The 22,104-nt window shown below is 36.5% G+C and overlaps 2 protein-coding genes across 3 annotated transcripts in view; both read left to right on the top strand.

Moving 5' to 3' along the window:
* The first annotated feature begins 758 nt into the window (after nucleotides 1-758).
* On the top strand, nucleotides 759-21,285 carry il1rl2 (interleukin 1 receptor-like 2). 2 transcript variants are annotated; one of them, XM_066641413.1, is made up of 11 exons: nucleotides 759-887; nucleotides 2,526-2,695; nucleotides 8,275-8,488; nucleotides 9,002-9,194; nucleotides 10,922-11,078; nucleotides 12,424-12,492; nucleotides 13,848-13,977; nucleotides 14,810-14,952; nucleotides 16,396-16,536; nucleotides 17,205-17,363; nucleotides 18,875-21,285. In XM_066641413.1, the coding sequence occupies exons 2-11, from the start codon at nucleotides 2,641-2,643 to the stop codon at nucleotides 19,315-19,317; spliced, it is 1,704 nt and encodes a 567-aa protein (XP_066497510.1). In that variant the 5' UTR covers nucleotides 759-887; nucleotides 2,526-2,640; the 3' UTR covers nucleotides 19,318-21,285. The 2 variants fall into 2 exon arrangements, with proteins under 2 accessions (XP_066497510.1, XP_066497509.1); XM_066641412.1 differs by having other exon boundaries at nucleotides 18,872-21,285.
* il1rl1 (interleukin 1 receptor-like 1) overlaps nucleotides 20,063-22,104 on the top strand; it is a 41,681-nt gene continuing 39,639 nt past the window's right edge. The window contains exon 1 of the mRNA XM_066686951.1: nucleotides 20,063-20,170. Coding sequence (XP_066543048.1) covers nucleotides 20,063-20,170 — 108 coding nt within the window. The remainder of the gene's footprint in view (nucleotides 20,171-22,104) is intronic.

The following is a 22,104-nucleotide window of genomic DNA, read 5'->3' as shown; positions in this document are numbered from 1 at the left end:
ACTCAATAACGACGTCCCACTCATCTGTCCTGTCCTCCACATACCACAAAAACACAACTCAGTGTCATTTAAAAAAATAATATAGTAATATAGTTTTGTAGATTTATTTTCAGGCAAATTCACAGATCCTTTTAACTTAAATACGATTTTAATTATAGATATTAATAGGACAATAACATCTTTCCACTGACAAACCAGGTGGACCATGGTGGCCTATTTATTGTGGAAAAATATTTGTATGACGCCTTTTAGGGGACCTGCATAGCTAGTCTGTTTGAGCACTGTTTTCATGTACTAGGCACAGCCAAGATATCAGTACATAGTGTGAGCTTTATTTTATTGAGATACATAAAAAAGGTTACAATATCCTGTTTAGAATGCAAATATATTGTTAAAAATACTTTATATATTTATAAATCTAAAACAGACAGGACATTTCCCTCAGCTTTAGATATGATGGGGAACATGATTCAGTTCCCCTCTGAAATGGTATCATGATAAAACGAGTCTTAGTTTACCGTCACCTTGAATGTATTTTAAATAAATAAATAAATGTAAAAAAAAAGTCATGCTGTAATATATCCTACACTGAGATTAGTACATTGTGTACAAAGAATCATGCAAAACACAGGGTCAAGCCACTTCCTCCCCAATTCCCTGTGATACAATCGCTTTATACTCTGCAGCTAGTGCTCAGAAATGTGTGAACTTTTTTTCACATAAAACCACAATCTACCTCACTCACTTTCAGATGAAATGACAGCATCTTTTAACTGGATAAATTGTTCGTGGAAAGTAACAAATACCACAATATCAAGTAAGAGCAGTTAAGTCAGAGGTGGGTGCCAAGTGAGGAGCACTGCTAAAATCCACATGCGCAGGAACAGGTAAGCTATATCAATCAGAAATATATTACAAAATTATTTATTATATTTTAACCAATTGATCATCATAACTACCAGAAGAATGGGAATGAACACTTAATTGGCCAAACAGGCCAGATTATCAGTTTAATATATATTTTACATACAATTAAAATAACATACAGAACCCTTTCAGCCCATTTCCTCAAATTTTTATTTGTTTATTTTGTTAAATATTAGCTGATAGTAGTATAGTATTAGATAGTAGTATGAAATCACAGAGGGGGAAACATCAAAGTCTGATACGGTCTTTCTAAAATTTGTGGTGATGTGTTTTTTTGATGGGAACATCATTTCAGAAGAATACTAGGCATATTAGACAGAGATCTGTAAATAATATACTCAGATTATAGCAATCTAAAACTCATCTAATATGGTTATGTGAATATGGAATATTTTGCCAGACAGAAGAATTTAAAGTATGTCTGTTGGAGATTTTCTCACATTTCTCACATTTTCTAAGGAAAAGTACTTAGAATTGTCTATAATAAATGCACATGTCCTAAAATTGTTCTGCAGTAACAACCTCTGAGCAAGCTTTTTAATAAATCTTTACTTTTCGGTGAGAATTTGATTTCCATTATCTTTGAGATCATTATCAAAGTCAGGTACTGATGTTGGGTGATCAGATCTGTATCACAAAATCCACTACATTTCAGATCTACTGCCTGTACATCAGTAAATATAGAGAATAGTTATTCTGCTCTACATCCCAACATATATCAAAGAAATTAAATAATTTGTATTAATGACATATAGTGTAAGATTAGGGAATCATGTAAGCATATGGAAACAATATGAAATCACTAAATGTTGAATATTAAAATTATGGAACTGAAGCATGAACGTATACACCAAGTTGGTTTCAGCCTTCCCAAAATTTTAGAGGTATTCACAGTTTGTAATGCTTAAAAAATACCTGCTGCTTTATAGAGAAAAACTAAAATGGATAATTTAAATTACTAAGGTTATGGTTAGGGTTAAATGTAGGTTTTTGGTCTTCACAAGTTTAGCAGAACCAACTTGTGTTTGTGTGTGTGCATCTGAATGAATAGGTGGGGCTTATTTGCCGTGGGTGAAATAGGGGAATATAGATACGCAATTTTGGACTCGCTTTGTATCTCACTGTAGTAATCAAAAAAAAAAAGATGTTAATGATTTGTCTTCATGTTACAAGCCCCTTTAAGACATTTTACCTTATCTTACTTTATCTTACAGATGCTCACATTTCATGTGTGGAGTTTGCCCAAAAATGTAAACATCATAAAAATCCCACTTTCATCGCATGAATATGGAGAAATACTAAAAGTGTAAACGAGTCATGCAGCAATACAGCTGCATAGCTAAACATAAGCACCTGAATACAGAACAATGAGTTTTTACGTCTGGAAAGTCCGGCGAATTTCCTGCCCACTGGCCCTCACTGTCAAATGAAAATTCCCTCCTGATGTATAAAGCTCCTCCGTGAAACTAAGATGGCAACAGAAACTTCGCATTCGTGGTGTCTGCTCTATATTATACTTGGTTAAATTGTGTGGGAGGGTTGTGTTTACAACGGATTTTCTTCGACTTGACATTTTGACCCAAAGTTATGTTTTCCAGACTTAGTGGAGCAACATTAAATAATCCACGAGCTACCCCGAAAACAGTCACTTAGAGTGTGGGGAAGACGCTGAAAGGCATAAACACCTCATCTCTCTGCTGAAGTTCTGCGGACATGATTTATTCAGTTTCCTTCCTGCTGGTTTTTACAATTTCCACATCAACAGAAGGTAAGTTTGTTTTTTTATTTTCACCTCTGCATCTATTAAATGTACCTTAGACCGCTATAAATTTACGTCAGGTTGCTACACTTCGACTACAGTGGGAGGCGAAACCAAAACAAAACACGTCGAAATCTGGACAAATGGTCTTAATTTTATATGGTTTGTGTTCACTTGTAGAGTACAATATCTCACACCTTGAAACATGATACATTCACTGATTTCAGTGTTGTAGATTTACGGTTAGTTTTGAAAAAAGGTAATTGACTAATAACGATAGAATAATCCTTTTTGATGCTATATAGTACCCATTTGTTAAAAAAAAAGTGTTACAGAGAAGTACAATTTTTTGAGGTTTGAATGTTCTATAAAACCACTAGTTTCACTGGAGATGTCCTACTTTAAATATAACAATTAATCCCAGTTTATGTGTATTTAGGAATCAGATATTTATATACATAACTTTGGTATAATATCGTATCTGAAATTTTTATTTGCTGACATTTGCAGGGTTGCAATGTGTCCAGAGCCTACCCAGAATAACTGAGGGGGGGAACTACACCCTGGAGAAGGCGCCACTCCTTCACAGGGCGACACACTCACACACTGACACTTGAGTCGCCAATCCATTTTTTACCAACAATATTTAATGCAGTTTATTCATAGCCTTATAGGAATTCACATACTTTAATTTTTCATGTGAAGTGCAATTTAGGTCATTGATTTAAGCAACAGGTTTAACCCACAATCCACATTTGGGTCACGGCCCACAGGTTAGTTTCTGTTGTTGCACAACATATTTAACGTAAAATTCAGTAAAGTCCCCAGGTTCAGTAAAGTTCAGATCACAAGGTCTTTGCTTATTGCCAATTTTTTATTGTTGCCATTTGGCTGATGGTTAGTAAACCTCACATCATATATAGACGTATTCTGTACAGATCTGTGATATATCTATGTTATATAGATAACAGTATGTCATACAGTTTCAGAAGCTTCCTTGGAAAGACTATGTGAGATGACCCGAAAGCTCTGTGGGTTGTGACAAGTGTGATTATTATTATTTTTTTATTTTTAAATCTACGCAGTGCTTATTACAGCAGAGTTATCAGTTTGATATAATTTTCTTCATTTAAACCCACCATATGCAGATTATTTTTAGGGTAGTACACCTGGGATTGAATTTTGCTGGAGTTAAACTATAGCTTTTCTTAAACTATAGTTTTCTACTAGAAATAAAAATAAAATATCTAGTTGGAAGTTCTGGGTTTGTTCTATCTTGACCCTACTTGAGGAGCCCAAGACTGTTTAAGAGATAGCCAAGAGCATCTGATGCCTGAGAGGCGCCTGCAGAGAGCTGGAGATCTGTAGAGAGAGGCAGGGCTCTCCCTTAACTGACTACCCTAGCTGAGAAGCAAAAGAGAGAAGTTCTTCCTACATTTTCTTTCTGTTCTGAGTGTGAGTTAGAGTGCTAGAGTCATTTCGCGCCACTGGTTTTTAAGCCAGATTGTGGGAAACCCACCTTGAATACCCGATTGGTCCTCAGGGATTGAGGACTGGAGCATCTCTTCCTCCTGATTGGTTTTCTGTATCTTGGTAGTGACATCACATAAAATTTATGACACTTGACAAAAAAAATATGATCCCTATTGAATGAATATCCCAGAATTCTGAATCATACTTTTGCAATATAAAAGATTATATGTTAACACAAAGTAATATCACTCAGACAAATCATGTTTTACATAATTCTTAACCTAATAACACACAGAGTATGTGGCTACCTTGGTTCCTACATAAGTTCATATAAAAAGGTGATTTTAACACATGTAAATTAATTCCATCCATTTTGATTGTCCAAATGGAATCAATTTCACACAGTTGTACCCATATGCAATTTGTTCACCAGGTAAACTTAGGAATTAACTCGATGGACCCTATATATATAGCTATTTTGCTATTCCGTTTTTTTGTCAGTGCCTCTTTCAGTTGCATTTAAACAGTAATTATGTGACATAGCCATATTCAATATGTTGTTTTATTTTCTAAAGAACCTTTGCTACTCAAATATGTAATCACTTGAGGTTTTCATGCTGACCGATAAATCAATTTTTCTATAAATTTGTCATGTTTTGACCAAAATTTTACATAGCGCCTGCTTTTTTTTTTCATATTTCTCAATGTACAGCCTTGAAATCATATTCCCACATCAGATATCTTGACACAGATTGTCAGTGTGAGGTGTCTGTTAGTTGAAAACATAAGCAATTTTGATGCTAATTTATTACATGTCATATTACTGTGACAAAATAAATTTGTAGCATCAGACGGACATATTTTTCTTGATATTCTAAGCTCTGGGATGTATGACTGATAAAGTTGTGACAGTCACAGCAGGCCCAGACTTTCAGGAATTTAGTTCAGGGCAAATATGGACAATATCCCAACAAACAAAAAACATTTTGGTACTTTGGCAGTTTTCTCAGATGCTGATAATATTTACAATTATTATTATTATTATAATCTTTTTAAAAAATGATGAAATAATACTTGTTTATTTAGAAAACACACAATAAATAATTATTTAAGCTTTTTAGTTTATATTTGTTGATCTAATGCAGTGTTATTTGATGTGAAACCTACAAAAACCTTGAAAAACTATAAATCAATAATAGGAATATGTTTTTGCTGATGACTTTTTCTGCCCAGAGACAGCGTGGGTTGACCTTATGTGAGTCAAAACGAAACTGAAAGTAAACACCGTCTTTCTTGTCCCTTTGCAGCGTCTTTATTTCTGATTTTAGCGAATACCATTAGAATCTTTCATGACAAGGACATAAGACAAAAATTTTGAAGGAGCGCCTTGATTTTTAGGTGGTTTTTCACACTGGATTACTCCCAGAGGCTTCACAGCACCGCCATGAGAGCGCTATTTTTAGAAACGGTAGTATCTGCGCTTTCTAACGGTATACGGAGCTCACAGACGCATTCAGACATTCAATACTTACAAAGCTGATTATATAAGGTATGTTTTTCACCCCACAAAATGCGGGATTCGGGTCCTTCTGAATCCTGGTGATTCTTTTGGTTTTAACAGTCTTTCAAGATGTGTGAGAGGACATTTAATCAGGTTCGGTCCGTGTCTCTCTCTGTATTCTGCATTTGAGAAGAATTGCATGACCCTCCAAGACCCTGTGTCGTAAACTATCCTTGAAAGGGCCTGTATTGTCAGTTTTATGACTCTCTGACACAGACCTTCAGGCACCAATTTGGGACCAGTGCTTGCTGGAAGGGTTATCTCAAATTCCGATCTAGGTCAAATTCCAGAAAGCCAAATTTCTTATTAGAATTTAATAAAACAATCATCCCCAGTGCATTTTGAAAATTTAAACATATTTTAAAATCATGCCCACAACACATTCAAAAAGGTTGTGGCAACAGCAAATTAATGCTGAAATGTATATAGAATATTAAATTAATTTTTTTATACATTCCACAAAAAAGCAGATGAATAAAAAATATAAAATGGGACACACACCAAAGACTTAATTCTATTCTATTATTCTATTTAATTCTCAATGCAAGAGTGTAAAGAATATAGGTATCTCGCTGTCTACCATACACAATATTGGGAAACATTCAGGAAGCTCTGAATCTTTTAAGGTGGAACAGTATTTTTTATTCTGAAACGGGACAGTTTGAGGCTGAAGTTTAACTTGTCTGTAAGCTATTTTTATTCACTGTTTGAATTACCACAGATGCTTATTGGTAACATGAGTTGTTTTGTAGCACTTTTGGTCTCCATAATTTGGAGTCAGTTCCACTTTAAATAATCATTAACAGCAAAAATTTGTCAATATTACCCACTTGTGGAACATAAATCTAGCAAACTCCTCAAAACTTTTGAACATTCTGAGGTCTCTTCAACATGCAAATGCTTCCAGATGCAGTTTCTAGGCAGTGGGTCAGCCAGCAAGACACATAAAGTAAGCCTGGGTCTATTTTGGACCGAGACCCTTAGTTTTTGTCCCCATTTACTGAGCAGGATGTGTGAAAATACTGGAGGTTTTTCCAACATGCAGACAGACAGGGGAGCTAGCAAATGGTGAGGAAACATCCCCTGAAGGGTTTAATTTTTTAATTAAAATTGTGAATAATGCTTTTTAATTCTATAATTATAATATTGTTACGCTTTTAAAACACCATTCATATGTCCAAGGACTCTTAAGGAATGAGTTTGTTGTGGGTAATTGTTATAATAATCAGAAAGAGAGAAAATATTCAGAGAAACAATTTTTAGCTAGGCTTTGAAAAGAATAGAGAGAAAGAAGAGCAAATAGAAGAGGGTAATTTGTTCAAAAGAGTGGGGGCATCAATACTAAAACAACTGCCAGCTGTAGAAGAAAATCTGCTTTTAGGAATGTTCAGAAGACTAGTTTTAGCAGATCTAAGATTGCACAAAAATGGTACAGAGGCATAGGAGAGACAACTGATTTATGTATTCTGTAACTGGAAGTCAGTGAAGCTGATGGAGGACAGGGGTGATATAGGCAGATTACTTAGTGTGTGCTAGGACACTGGCTGTGGAGTTTTGAATGTACTAAAGAGGGCAAAGTGTATTAGAAGATAATCTATAGAATAAATAATTGCAATGATATAACCTCAATGTGATGAAAGCAAATCTTTACAGGAAAGCAGAGTATGGATTCTAGTACTACCCCGATGGATAAATGCTAACTTAGAAAGAGGGCTGTAATGATAGTCATTTTTGTGATCAATATATTGTCCTTTATAATAATTGCAATAATCCATATTATAAGTTTAAGACCATTTTATGCCACTGATATGATGATAATATAAAAGCATAATAAAGCACTTACATCCCTTTAAAGACCAATCAAATTTTAGCAAAACTTTAGAACTGAAATATAATACATTTTCTAAATAAATAAATGTCCTAAATAAATAAACTACTGCTTTTAAAAAATTTTAAATAATGCCTCCAGAAAAGAGAGACCAGAGAACATAAGACTGCGAGAGGCTGAAATCCTGATGATGCAAATTTTTATGTAAGCAAACCCACCAGTAAAACAATGGGAGATATTGAGGTCAGCAAATATTGATGAAGGAATGTCTATATATTGTACAATAAGTATATAATGTAAATATTTTAACACGAATACAATAACAGATATTGAATAGGCTGACAGTATTATCATCAACGAGAGAACAATTTGAATAGGCAGCGATGGCTGAAACACATTTTTTTTTGGGTTAAACGTGTAAACGTTTTTTATTTGAATTAAATGTTAACTCCCAAATTCACAACAACTGTGAGGAGGGTGGGAATGATCCAGTGGGATTGAGGCAAAAGTAAATCTGAATGTCATCAGCATAATGAAAATTGAGGCAGTGGGCATGAATATTTCCAAGAGGAAGTAAGTAAATGATAAATAACGGGAAATACAAGTAGTAAAAATCCAGGAAATATCTTTCAGATATCTTTTTATCATCAACAATGTTATTTTACCAGGGGCACCAAAATGTTTGTTGAGCAAGGTAAATACTTTTAACTCGTTTCTGTTCTCCAGGGTGGACAAAGCATCATGAGATAAGTCTGGATCATGTGTTTTCACTGGACTGTGATAAATTTGTCACAGAAAACTCCACAGTGAGCTGGATTTTGGGGAAGGAACAGATTTTGGATGTGGACAACCTTCCTGCACGAATGAAACTTATAAATAAATCACTGTGGTTCCTCCCTGCGAAGCCCTGGCACAGTGGAAATTACTCTTGTGATTTAAGGTATGAGGACATTCACAAATACTTAAAGTAAACCTGTGCTTTCAGTTAAAAAATATAGATAAATTCTGGCATTTGTTTATACTGTTTATACTGGGATATTCTGTTAGTGGCTTTTCAAAAAGAAGCAGAGGGTGGTTTCAAATGTCTCGGAAGAAGCGTGTGCTTCCAGCTGTCACATAATTATGATTAGTCTCCCATTTACTACAATGGAGTGATTTACCAGGACCAGATTTTATGATAAAATCATTTCAACAATGATTTTCACTGCAAATAATTGTGTCTGCCCCTTTATACATGCAGCAAAATATTCTGACATCATTCTCTGAATTATTCTGACTTTTTTCTCAAACTATTCCAGTTTTAATCTTTGAACCTTTCTAATTTTTTTCTCAGAATTCTTACTTCATTATCTGAATTTTATTTGTTTATTTTTTCAATGCCAAGGCCAAAAAATCTCTTGTAATTTACAGCATCTGACCCACTGAGGTGTTTTTTTTCTGTGTCAATAAACAGGGAGGAATCAGGAAAAAAGCCAATAATTATGAAGAAACAACATTTAGTTTCTGTGGTCAATCATACATGTCCACCAGTGAACCGCAAATCTAAGTTCCTAACATTGGAGACTAGTGATTCCCTCAATTGTGGCTCTGACCACATAAGAAAAATCCTTGAATTACATCCTCATTCTCATGTGACCTGGATGAAGGTAAGTTGCTTATAAATTCCTAAATGAGACATTTGATAAATTGTTTATGTTAGTGGTTTTTACTGGGGGGAACATCAAAGATTCTGGGGAAGTGCTGTTCTGTTTGTACTGTTTACATTTAGAAGCTCTTTTGGTGGAACAGTATGTTTGAGGCGGAACAAGAGCAAAGAGAAACTAGTCATTACCAATATAGCCATTGCCACAGAGGTTTTTCTGGCATTTCAAACAGGAAAGCCCAGAATACAAACCCTTATCATTGGAAGTTCTGGAGAAGCTTTGGTGCTTCATATTATCTTTGTTTACATTTGTTTTTTATTATGTGAATGTGCCTGTCTAATGTATAATATTTGTTGTTAAAATTCAAAGTAGTAAGTGGAACAAACACTAAAATACTGTGTCTGAAAGTAAATATTTTGGCCGATTCATTCATTCATTTATTATCTGTAACCACTTATTCAGTTCAGGGTCACGGTGGGTCCAGAGCCTACCTGGAATCATTGGGCACAAGGCAGGAACACACCCTGGAGAGGGCGCCAGTCCTTCACAGGGCAGCACACACATCTTCACTCACACAGTCACACCTACGGACACCTACGGTCGCCAATCCACCTACCAACATGTGTTTTTGGACTGTGGGAGGAAACTGGAGCACCTGGAGGAAACCCATGTGGACACAGGTAGAACACACCACACTCCTCACAGACAGTCACCCGGAGGAAACCCACGCAGACACAGGAAGAACACACAAAACTCCTCACTGACAGTCGCCCGGAGGAAACCCACATGGACACGGGGAGAACACACCAAAGTCCTCACACACAGTCACCCCGAGCAGGGACTTGAACCCACAACCTCCAGGTCCCTGGAGCTGTGTGACTGTGACACTACCTGCTGCGTCACCATGCCGCCCCCATATTTTGGATAATTCATTCATTCATTCATTATCTGTAACCGCTTATCCAATTCAGGGTCGCGGTGGGTCCAGAGCCTACCTGGAATCATTGGGCGCAATGCGGGAACACACCCTGGAGGGGGTGCCAATCCTTCACAGGGCAACACAGACACACACACACATTCACTCACACACTCACACCTACGGACACTTTTGAGTCGCCAGTCCACCTGCAACGTGTGTTATTGGACTGTGGGAGGAAACCGGAGCACCCGGAGGAAACCCATGCAGACACGGGGAGAACACACCAACTCCTCACAGACAGTCACCCGGAGCGGCAATCCACAACCTCCTGGTCCCTGGAGCTGTGTGACTGCGACACTACCTGCTGCGCCACCGTGCCGCCCATTTTGGATAATTTATAATTATTATTAATAATAAGCATAAACTTCAGTTTATTTACTACATTTCAGTGTCACTGTTAAAGTATGATTTGAAATTTTGGGTGAAGGCTTAATCTTGTTATAGCAACATGATCCTTTGAGTTTTAGCTTTCTGTATGTACTTGTGGCTTTGTGGTTGGTGTGTTTAAACTCAATAGACAAATTAGCAGGTCAGCTTAGGTTCACTGACCTTAAGCACTTATACAGATTATAGTCCTTCAGTTCATATGCATAATTGGTTAGCCTCCCACACTGAGCAGGTATTACCTGAGTATTAGATTTCTACCAGAGAATATCATAGCACTACAGTCAAACTGACATTGTAGTGGCATGTATATTTTTAAGTCAGTGTTTTGTAAGCATTATTTCATGTCTCATATTTCTCTGCCTAGGATTGCAGCCCTCTTGACATAACAGAGAGTAATCCAAGGTTACGATTTATGAGTGTTAAAGAAAGCGACGGAGGAGGGTACACCTGCATAGTGAATTTCACTTTTGAAGGGAATTTTTACACTGCTGCCCAGAGCATGAAGGTGTTCATTAATCATGGTATATGCTTAAACACAAACGTTACAAAGCTAGGAATGTAAATAATTTTATATATTCATTATTATATATATGTTTTTATATATATATATATTTGTAGTATTTATGAAGTATTTATGATAGACCTGAAATTAGCAGTGCATGGTAGAGAATAATACACATACACCATATGGCCAAGGTTTGTAGGCACCTGCTCATCCAAAATTTCTTATGAAATTCGGATGGTCAATAGGAAGTGTCTTCTTTCCTGAGAAGGCTTTACACTGATTTGTAGGCATTCAGCCATGAGCACATTAGTGAGTTCAGATACTAATGTTATAGGATGATCTCAAACACCACTCCGACTCATCCCAAAGATCACTCTGAGTTCCACACTGTTCCATTGATTCACAGCCCAACACTGGGAGATTTATACATTTCTAGATGCCTTTATTTTTATAAACGTCTTTTATTATATCACTTTTCCACTGCATGGTACCTACTCTACTAAAGTGTACTCTGCTCTACTTGCTTGTTTGATCCATGGTACCTAGTTTTACACTAGCCCAGCACCGCTGAAATTTAGCTAGTGATGTCACAAAACACTGTCTCTAAAGGGAACCACAGGCTTTGGAATCAAACATATGTGACTGTACTAATTTACTCATGTATTTGTTTGTTATTTTGTCTTTTGGGACTGAACACCACAAGGCTCTGTGGCCAGTTAGCACTCTGCAAGGTTGATTTGTCATGTTTCATACCTACTCAGCTCACTTGTAAATACGAGCAAGTAGGTACTAAAAACTTACCCAGTTTTAGTTACCAGGTACCAAATTTACCTAATGGCAAAGCAAAAAAGCAGAGTACAGCTAAATTGAGTAGAGTAGGCACCATGCAGTGAAAGGGGCTATTATATAATCGACACCAGTCCACACCAGTTGAACCAGTCCACACTTGGTACATTTAACAGATTTAGACATTATTATTAATACATTGTTGTGGTATCACAACTCATTTTTTAAACTGTTTAGCTTTTTGCTACCAAAAAAGAACTTTTTTGCTCTGTGCTTAAACTCACTAATAATTATATGGTTAAAATGCTATCAAACCCTGAGAGCAATATTCCAAAATCTTTTTAAAAACTTTCAGAGTAGCGGCCGTAACAGCAGCAAATGGGGACTAACTGTATATCCTTGGTTATATGATAAAAAAAAAGTATTAACTATGAAGTTCAAAGTAGGATTTGGCAAAACAGCAACTATGTGTAGCTATGGATTTATGTAAAAAAAATAACCACTTGTCTTTTGTGGTTTGTTTTATTACATTTTGCTTCTTTTGCGATGCTAAATTGTTGTTCATGTGTCAACAGTTTCAGTTCCACAAGAACCCAGAGTGCTCAAGCCATCACAGACCACAGATTTTCATACAGTTACAGTGGGTGAGTTAAATGTACCTTTTCCTTTCAGATTATCATGACAGTGTTTATGCCAGCAGCATGTTTAAAAAATGTTGGGATCGATGTGTCTTTACTACTGTGTTGCATCAACTCTTAACAACACTATGCAAGCATTTAGGAACTGAGGATACAAGTTGCTGTAGTTTCAAAAGTGAATTGATTTGCCTTTTGTGGTTGATATAGGATTTCAGCTGACCAATATATAATGTTGTCAATGGGGGACATGTCTAGACAGCAGTCAGGCCAGTTTAGCACACAGACTCTCTTACTATAGAGCCATACCTATACGAGAATATGGTATAGCATGAGCGGCATCGTGGCACAGCATGTAGTGTCGCAGTCAGACAGCCTCAAGGACATGGAGGTTGTGGGTTCAAGTCCCACTCAGCGTGACTGTCTGTGAGGAGTTTGGTGTGTTCTCTCCGTGTCTGTGTGGATCTCCTCCGGGTGACTGTCTGTGAGGAGTGTGGTGTGTTCTCTCCGTGTCTGTGTGGATCTCCTCCGGGTGACTGTCTGTGTGGTGTGTTCTCCCTGTGTCTGCGTGGGTTTCCTCCGGGTGACTGTGAGGAATGTGGTGTGTTCTCTCCATGTCTGCGTGGGTTTCCTCCGGGTGACTGTCTGTGAGGAGTGTGGTGTGTTCTCTCTGTGTCTGCGTGGGTTTCCTCTGGGTGACTGTCTGTGAGCAGTGTGGTGTGTTCTCCCTGTGTCTGCGTGGGTTTCCTCCAGGTGACTGTCTGTGAGGAGTGTGGTATGTTCTTCCCGTGTCTGAATGGATTTCCTCCGGGTGACTGTCTGTGAGGAGTGTGGTGTGTTCCCCTATGTCCGTGTGGGTTTCCCCTGGGTGCTCCGGTTTCCTTCCTCAGTCCAAAAATACACATTGGTAGGTGGATTGGCTACTCAAAAAAGTGTACTCAAAAAAGCCTCTGGGGCTGTGTGACTGCAACACTACTTGCTGAGCCATTGTGCCGCCCTTTTCCTAAATAAATTATAAATTTTGATTTGGACCACAGGACACTTTGCCTCAGTACATCTTTAGAGTTGGGGCCCAGGGAAAATGTCTGCATTTCTGGGCTTAGTTTACATACAGTTTATTCTTAACATTGTAGTGTTCACTTGTGATTATGCAGCTATTTACTTAGTTCACACACAGTGATTTTGGAATTGTTCCTGTGTCCATGCAGTGATTTCCACTGCAGAATTATATCTGTTTTTAGTGCAGTGCCATTTGAGGGCCTGAATTAAGTAAATCTTTATTGACTTACTGAACTTTTGATGTCCCAACCCCATCTTTTATGAAATGTGTTTTTAGAACAGGTTTTTATGCACTCATCTTGTAGGTTTACGACATGAGATGAACTGCAGGGCATTTGTTGGGACTGACAAAGATGGTATTCAAGATACATACATTTATTGGCTGGTGAATGGGACATTTGTTGATGATTTCCCACAAATTCTTGTCAATGAGACGTGAGTATAAAAATCTCTGTGGTGCAAATCTTGTGATTAATGCAGAAAATCTAATTTCAGAGGGAGTTCTGATGATTTAAGAAAGTGATAAATCACTTTTTTGTTGCATAGGTTTTCAAAGCCAATCGAACAATTTTATTTTGGCTTTTGCTGGATAATTTTAAGATAGTTAATCAATTTTTTTTAACCTGCATAAATAAAACATTTTTCAGCACGTACTGTTTGTGAACAGCTCAACCAAAGAAAATGGGAATGGTGATTCCATTTTAACATTTATTAATATCATTGCTGTAACATGCGTAAACGTTAAGAAAGTTAAACATATATACACAGGGGTTGCACAATGAAACTGAAACACCTTTTAGACCACAATAATTTATTAGTATGGTGTAGGGCCTCCTTTTGTGGCCAATACAGCGTCAATTCGTCTTGGGAATGACATATACAAGTCCTGCACCGTGTAATAACAAGTCTTTATTAGTCTTTCACCTTGTCATTTACTTTTTATTTGTTGAAGAATAGTGCAGAAAAAATTTGTCTTAATTCTCTTCTTCAAATTACTATTTTTATTTAGTGTGTGTCTAGTGATTAAAAATGTGTCGTTGACAAATACTCCTTGTCATATTTTCCATTAATGAACTTAACACTGTTTGTCCACTTGAGCACCTCATTCCAGTTTCTCATTTATATTAACTAACACCTTTTAACACTTTGATTTGTTTTTTTAACTGTTTGTATAGCTGTAATATTGACAATTCACCAATTATACAGTGATATACAGTGTGAAGTTCATTATACGTCTTCCTGAGATTTTCTCTTTCATTTATTTTAGCCAGATGACAGAAAAAAACACGAACTATGTTGAATCTACTCTTACCATCTTGGAAGTTCAGACAGAATTTCTGTACATCCCCTTCACATGCGTTGTCATGAACACGAAAGGTTCAAGCAATGGCACAGTGATACTTATCCTAGGTAAGTGATAAAATAAACATCATTGTATTTAAATACGTATTCGTACTGTGATCAGCTATAACATTATGACTACTTCCTTTTTAACTCTAATGACCATGCAGGAGTACTTTGTAACTATACAGTTACCGATTATAGTTGTTCATCACTTGTTGCTCTGCATACTTTGTTTCCCTATTCACACTGTTCTTCACTGGTTATGACTCCCACAAGACCACCAAAGAACAAGTATGTTTTGGCTGGTGAAACATTTTAAGCACCTCACTGACACTGATGTGGTGGTGGAGGTGTGTGGTATGTTGTGTATATACAAGTGGACACAGCAGTGCTTCTGGCATTTTTAAACTCCCTGATTCGAAAAAAATCCACTAACCAAAATATCCTGCTAACTGCATCCTATGACCACAAATGAAGGACTAGAGACAACCAATACTATGGAGGTTTTTTGTGAGAATATTATATAATTCAATGAATAAAGAAATAATTAATTAAAAGGAATTAATTATTTTCATGTTATATTTAATTATTACATTTTGAAATATTTAATTCTATGTGATTTCCTTGACAGTGGAATTCCTATTTGAGATGTAGTGACGTTTAAGGGCCCGGATGTTATATTTACTCAGATTAAACTTTTGATCTGTCATCTATGTTCTATTACGAATAAAATATTGACATTTGCCATCTCCACATCATTGCATTCAGTTTTTATTCACAATTCGTTTAGTGTCCCAACTTTTTTGGAATCCGGTTTGTACACCAATGAGGAAAAACAAAGATTAAACCAAGAATGTCCTCCATTTATATGTTTCTGGCGCTGTGTTTCATTACTTATTAAATGTTTATATTACCTTCTAAATTAACATCAAACAGTATACACCTTTGAGAATATTAGGAATAGGCATGCATGCAAAACTTTAAAGGAACACAATGTAGTACACAATAATATTAATACTTGTTTGTATTTTCTGCACAACATAAGCAGAAATGTATAAAACTCATCAAGAACTTAACATCTACTACAACACTACTACAATGTAATGTTTGCACCATTTTAAGGTGGAAGGGACAATTTGAACAAGAACCTAAAAAACATAATCTGGTGGCGGTAGCAGTGAGGTATTAGTTGCTGCTGTGAACAGTTCTACAGTAAACACAAATATTACAGCAGTTAATCAATACATTGATGTACATTGCTGAGACACACTGGTTAAACTGCTTCTTTTTTTTTTTTTTTTAATCTTGTTTCACTTAACGTGATTCACTAAAAGAAAGAGAGTTTACTTTGGAGACTAACAATAGCCAAGCTTCTCTCCCCTTAACATTTCATATTGTAGATGCTATATTTAAACATTAAAACATTTTAATATAACTATATACATTCTTTTTACTTGGGTAAAACAACAGATAATTCTTATTATCATCTTATTCTCTCTTTCCTAACAGCCAGTCAGAAAGACCACTATATCAGGGTGGCGCTGTCCATTGCTTTTACAGCAGCCTTACTGGGTGTGCTGGTGTTTCATTTATTCAGGGTTGAGTTGGTTCTAGCATACAGAAAGTTCCCATGTTTGAAAATACCAAGTGGTAAGTGTTTTTATTTTTCTAATTATTATTATTTTTACATTTTAAAGTAAAAGAAAACATCACATCATCTTTGTCTCTTAACAATTGTCTTTATTAACTTATTTATACAATATAAGTTCAAATATCATTATCCTTCTTCCTTTTCTTTTCAATATTACATATTGAACACCAGGGGGCAGTATGATATTCAGGAATTTATTTTTCTTTATTAGCTTATTTATACAATATATGGGAAGGGGGTCATGTGACAATAAGTTTGATGTATCACATGACACTCTTCCCATTGAAAAAAACAAAAGTTGGATCCAAAATGGTCACAACCAATCTTTAAAAGTTTCCCCCCTCCCATATACTAATGTGCCACAAACAGGAAGTTAATATCACCAACCATTCCCATTTTATTAAGGTGTATCCATATAAATGCCCCCCCCCCCCCCACCTTATATGTCATATATATATCATATGTATAATATATCATATATACATAAGCTTCAGTCTTTAAAAGGACATTGTGATTAATCATGATTATTTATGCATTAGCAAATTATGTATTTAATTAATTAATTTTTAAATTGACCAACAGCACTAGCTAAAACTTATTAATAGTAATAGTAAGTTTATACAATTTATGTTTTATGCCTTTTTTGTTTCTGTTTTTAATTTCACAGATGGGAAGCTATATGATGCATATATCAGTTATTTCCATGGCTATGATCAGTGCATGTGTTCTGCAAAAAACCTGGCCTTGCATACCCTTCCTGAGGTGCTAGAGGATCGTCTTGGCTACAATCTGTTCATTAGTGGCAGGGATGAAATACCAGGAGCAGGTGACCAGGAACACGCACAGTCAGATTCATAGATTAACAGTCTGAGTCACTGTCTAAACCGCACTTTTCAGAAGAACTTATTGCAGCACCAGTTCTTTTAAATGACAATCAGCCACACACAGCATAACCCGAAGCAAGCAGCAGTGTCTAGTGAGGCACATAGAAGCCATGGTTTAGGCTGTTTTGACTTCTTTCTATTCCTCCTTTACACTTGTTTTGAATTATTTGCTGAGTTCTTTTCCTTCTCTGCTCTCTTTGTGCAGTTTTAGCTTAGCTGTCTTATTTCTTCACTTTTGTTGTGTCTGTTTTACATTTACATTTACATTTATGCATTTGGCAGATGCTTTTATCCAAAGCGACTTACAAAAGAGGATCTAACAGTCAAACTACAACACAATTTATACAAATTACCTTACACTGAGTGCAGTATGCCAGGAAGTAATAAGTGTATTAAAGAAGACTTTCAGTACAAGAGATACTCTCGAAAGAGCTGGGTCTTCAAGGATTTCTTGAATGCGGAGAGGGTTTCTGGGTTTTACATAGTTTCACCCAGAGAGTGAGCCAAGTGAGGCACATTAAACGTCCCCCTGCTAGATATCAAAAGTGTATCAAAATAAGAATGGCTCATTGAATCCATTTTTGAATTAACCAGCACAAAATAGCTGACTGGCTTGTCTTCTGTCAGTTTGTGGGTTCATAGGCACTCCATATGCAAATTAATGTGCAAATGTATTAGAAATGTGATTTATTTTATAACATTTCCCTTTTAACATGTTCGAAAAAGACAACTTTGCCAGCGCAAAGGCTATGGCACATTTTTCCAATTAAAAGGGGACATATTCTATCCCTTTCCCACAGTTTTGGGGTCTTAATGAAATACCTCTGACATGTTTTGGTAAAAATAACACAAAGATCAAACAACACAGCACGGTTCTTACCATATGTAAACAGCCCAGTTTAAACCAACAGGTTTCAGTGCTTGAGTCATTTAATTAGAAGGAGCGATAGCTGACTTTAACCTGAGTGCACCTCAGTGAGAATGGAGGAGCAGAGGCTCAGGTTTTTGGAGAATGGAGGAGCAGAGGTGTCATTTTCAACATATTTAATCAGTACACGTATTTCTCCATGCTTGTTTTTTGTTTTGCTTTGTTTATCCTCATCTTTCTCAATATTTTGAGTCCAGCACAGTGGGAACGTTCTAAAATCTCTTACTTGATGTCAGAAGCAGCATAAAATCAGAACCTCTCAGTTTACCCCATGTTTTCTGACTTGTGGCAGATCACAGAAAACTCATGGGGTACTCATTTTGCACATACTGTGGGTTGTTAGACAGCCTAGATACCACATATACATTTATGAATATAAATAGAAATTGTTCAGATAAATGTAAGCTAAAAAAGTATAATTTGTGATTTGTGATTTACTTTTAGCAGAAAATGTCAATGAAAATGTCACTGTCACTTTTAAATGATTTCCTGCTTTGTTGTTTATTTATTTATATTTTTTAGCAGTCCATGAAGTCATCACTGAGGCATTGGGGAAGAGTCGGCGGTTAATCATCCTTCTTACGCCTCAGGCTTTCAAAGAGTCTGCTAAAGTGGGACGACTTCAGGATATCTCTGCTGAACACTTGAACGTAGATAATAACAATCCAGAAGTTCATCCAGATCTCTTTAAGCTTGCAGGGACCTGTGGATCGGTCTGGGGTCCTTATGAGTGGTGGTTGGGCCTGCATGATGCCCTGATTAAAGGGGGTTTGAAGGTCATTTTAATCCAGGTGGAAGAGGGAGTGAATGAAGAGCAACTGCCAGAGTCACTGCGCTACATCATACGCACTCAAGGGATACTGCACTGGAAGCAGGACTATGCCAGCAAACCAAATGGGAAATTCTGGAAACAGCTTCGTTACCACATGCCACATGTGCAGAAGGCCAAACGAAATGCTGTAGTTTAAAACAACCTTTTGCGATCATGTGTGCTAATAAGAGTAGCTATAACAATTATATCCAGTACACACAAGATTTTGGAAACAACTGTTCCTGCAGCATACTTTCTGAAATCAAGGGTATTAGATAATTTGTATGTTTCCATTCTCTTGGGACCATGACCCTGAAATAGATAAGTGGAAAAGTTGATGAGATGAGGTATTCTATTGGGAAGGCTTTTGATAAGATGTTGGAGTATTATTCTAAATATTTTATTTAGCATTTAGCCACAAGTGAATCCAGTACCACTGTTCCACAGGGCAAATGTGGTCATATGCAGCTGCTTCAGGGCATCATTTTTGTTTCTGCTTTAGCTACCCTTTACAGTAGCTGAATTCACTAATGACAAAGGTTTTACCATTTATATTCATATATATTTGCATCGTGCAGTTAAGCAGAATGTCAAATATTATAAGTATTATAATATTTATAAATATCAGGTTGAAGACCATTTATTTGGATTGTAAATTAATTGAGGCTCTTTTGAAATAGTAGTGTTGAATGGTATTTGATATCATTGTATACGTTATGAAATTTGGCAAGGTTATATGACATACATGACTTGATCTCTTAGGTACTAAGAGATGTGAGTTGGTGTGGCATAAACATGTTCCCTTTTTATGATTATTGGAATATTAGAGAGCAAGAAAAAAATGGACAGTTATGAGAATTAAAAATGTGGTTTTCATAGTTAATTTGCTGGATGAGGGAGAAATGGGCAGATGTGATGACAAGGGCTATATCATTATTGCCCTAAAAGCCAAGTCTTGTGGGTTGCACCAGGTCAGCTATGGTGATTATCTCCTGACAGCTGGCAACAAGGTTTGGGCACCCAAGGCTCGTTAGTATACAAGATGACAAAAGGAACTGTGATGCTCTGGGTTATATTCTGCTGGAAAAGTTGATTACATCAGTTTAATATTTCACTTACACAGCATTTTATGTGTACTTACTGTGGATTTTTGGGTGTCAGTGTATTTAATTATTTATGAAATTTGTAATTATTTATAGGGGATAGACGAGTGATTTGCAGGATTTACTGGTGCCTGGTTCTGTTTTGTTTTGAAATGAGCTAATTTGGTTATCTACAGTGGCTCAATTCAGATTACAAGCTTGGACAGTATCTCAAGGAATATAGGATAAAGTGCATCTGATTAGCACTTTGATTGGCAAAATGAGAAAATGGACATCACACAGTCTAGCACTCCTTGTATGCACACAAGTTATGGACTGCAGGATCACGAGTACTCCATTGGGACAGGGCCTATTTGTGGTCCTATCTCAGTGGTGTCACTGTTACTAGTAGTCAATAGACTTAAGGGAACCAAATGCCTCTGTAGTTCTCTCTTGGTGTAGAATAGGATGGTCCTTGATCTACAACCATCCCTCAGTATGCAGCTACCTGAAAGCTGGCATTGAAGAATTTGCAGCTTATATTCTCCTTCAGGTGTACTGAGCTGTCCAAAAACATTGCATTCCCAACAGTAGGAAAAGATGTGCTTTCATGTTACTAGAAATAAAGTAATTCAAGATTTCAGTTTTCCATCTTGAGAGTTCAGCATTAAGTACTTTGTCAGCCAAGGTGATGTTGTCTGGTGTTTGTATGTCTTCTGTTTTTACGCGGAAAACTGAGCATTGTTGAATTACTAAAAAACCTATGTGCATTTGCCATATATGCCATATATATGCTCAATTCTAACAAGTATATATGCTCAGCCTATAGCAATAGCACATAGAGTTAATACCCAGTGAAGTGAGTTTAAAAGTGAGCCTTTATTTGTTAGTTTAGTTTGTTGTTTGTTTAACTTATTTCTCATTAATTTATTTTTGTCAAATAAATATGTTTATCTTTATATTATATTATTTTGATGATGTTTTTGCAAATGATGCATGGTAGGATTTCCTTGCATGAATAAAGGTTTGAATTAAAATAATATATACAGTGCTCTCCATAATTATTGCCACCCCCTGGTTAAGAAGTGTTTTTTGGCTTCTAATAAATTCTTTTTATTATTATTATTATATAGGACAACAATGCAAAAAAAACTCTCCTCTTCATCTCACCCCACAGGTTTTCAATTGGGTTGAGGTCTGGGGACTGATATATATGGCCATGAGAGGAGCTTGATTTTGTGCCTTGTGAACCATTTTTGAGTAGATTTGGCCACATGTTTAGGGTCATTATCTTACTGAAAGACCCAGTGATGACCCATCTTCAGCTTTCAGGCAGAGGCCACCAAATTCTGATTCAAAATGTCCTGATATTTCAAAGAGTTCATGATCCCATGTATCCTTACAAGGTTCCCAGGTCCTTTGGAGGAGAAACAGGCCCACAACATCACTGATCCTCCCCCAAAATTAACAGTGGGCATGAGGTGTTTTTCTATGTACTCATCCGTGGTGTTACACCAGACCCACTTAGAGTGCTTGTTGGCATGTTGATAGCACTTGATGGTTGTTTGGGAGACCTCGTAACCCCAAGATGCTACCATTTGATTAAATTCTCTTACAGTGAGCTTTGGAGAACTTTTTACTTCTATTACCACCCTTCTCACCGTGCGTGGTGGCAACATACACTTCCATCCTCTTCCAGGTTGTTTTTATGGAAAATTATTTCTTAATCAGGAATTTTTCTTTATTTTATTATTTACTTGAGTTGAAGGTTGCTTTTTCTAAATTTTTTTCAGAGTAAGATTATCCCTCTGCAATAAAACATGTATTTATTTTAACTAGGGGTGCCAATAATTATGGAGGGC

This window comes from Hoplias malabaricus, chromosome 12 (assembly GCF_029633855.1).
Source record: "Hoplias malabaricus isolate fHopMal1 chromosome 12, fHopMal1.hap1, whole genome shotgun sequence".
NCBI classification, from domain to species: Eukaryota; Metazoa; Chordata; class Actinopteri; order Characiformes; family Erythrinidae; genus Hoplias; species Hoplias malabaricus.
The sequence above is the reverse complement of the archived record's forward strand: the minus strand, read 5'-3'. Positions and strand labels throughout refer to the sequence as shown.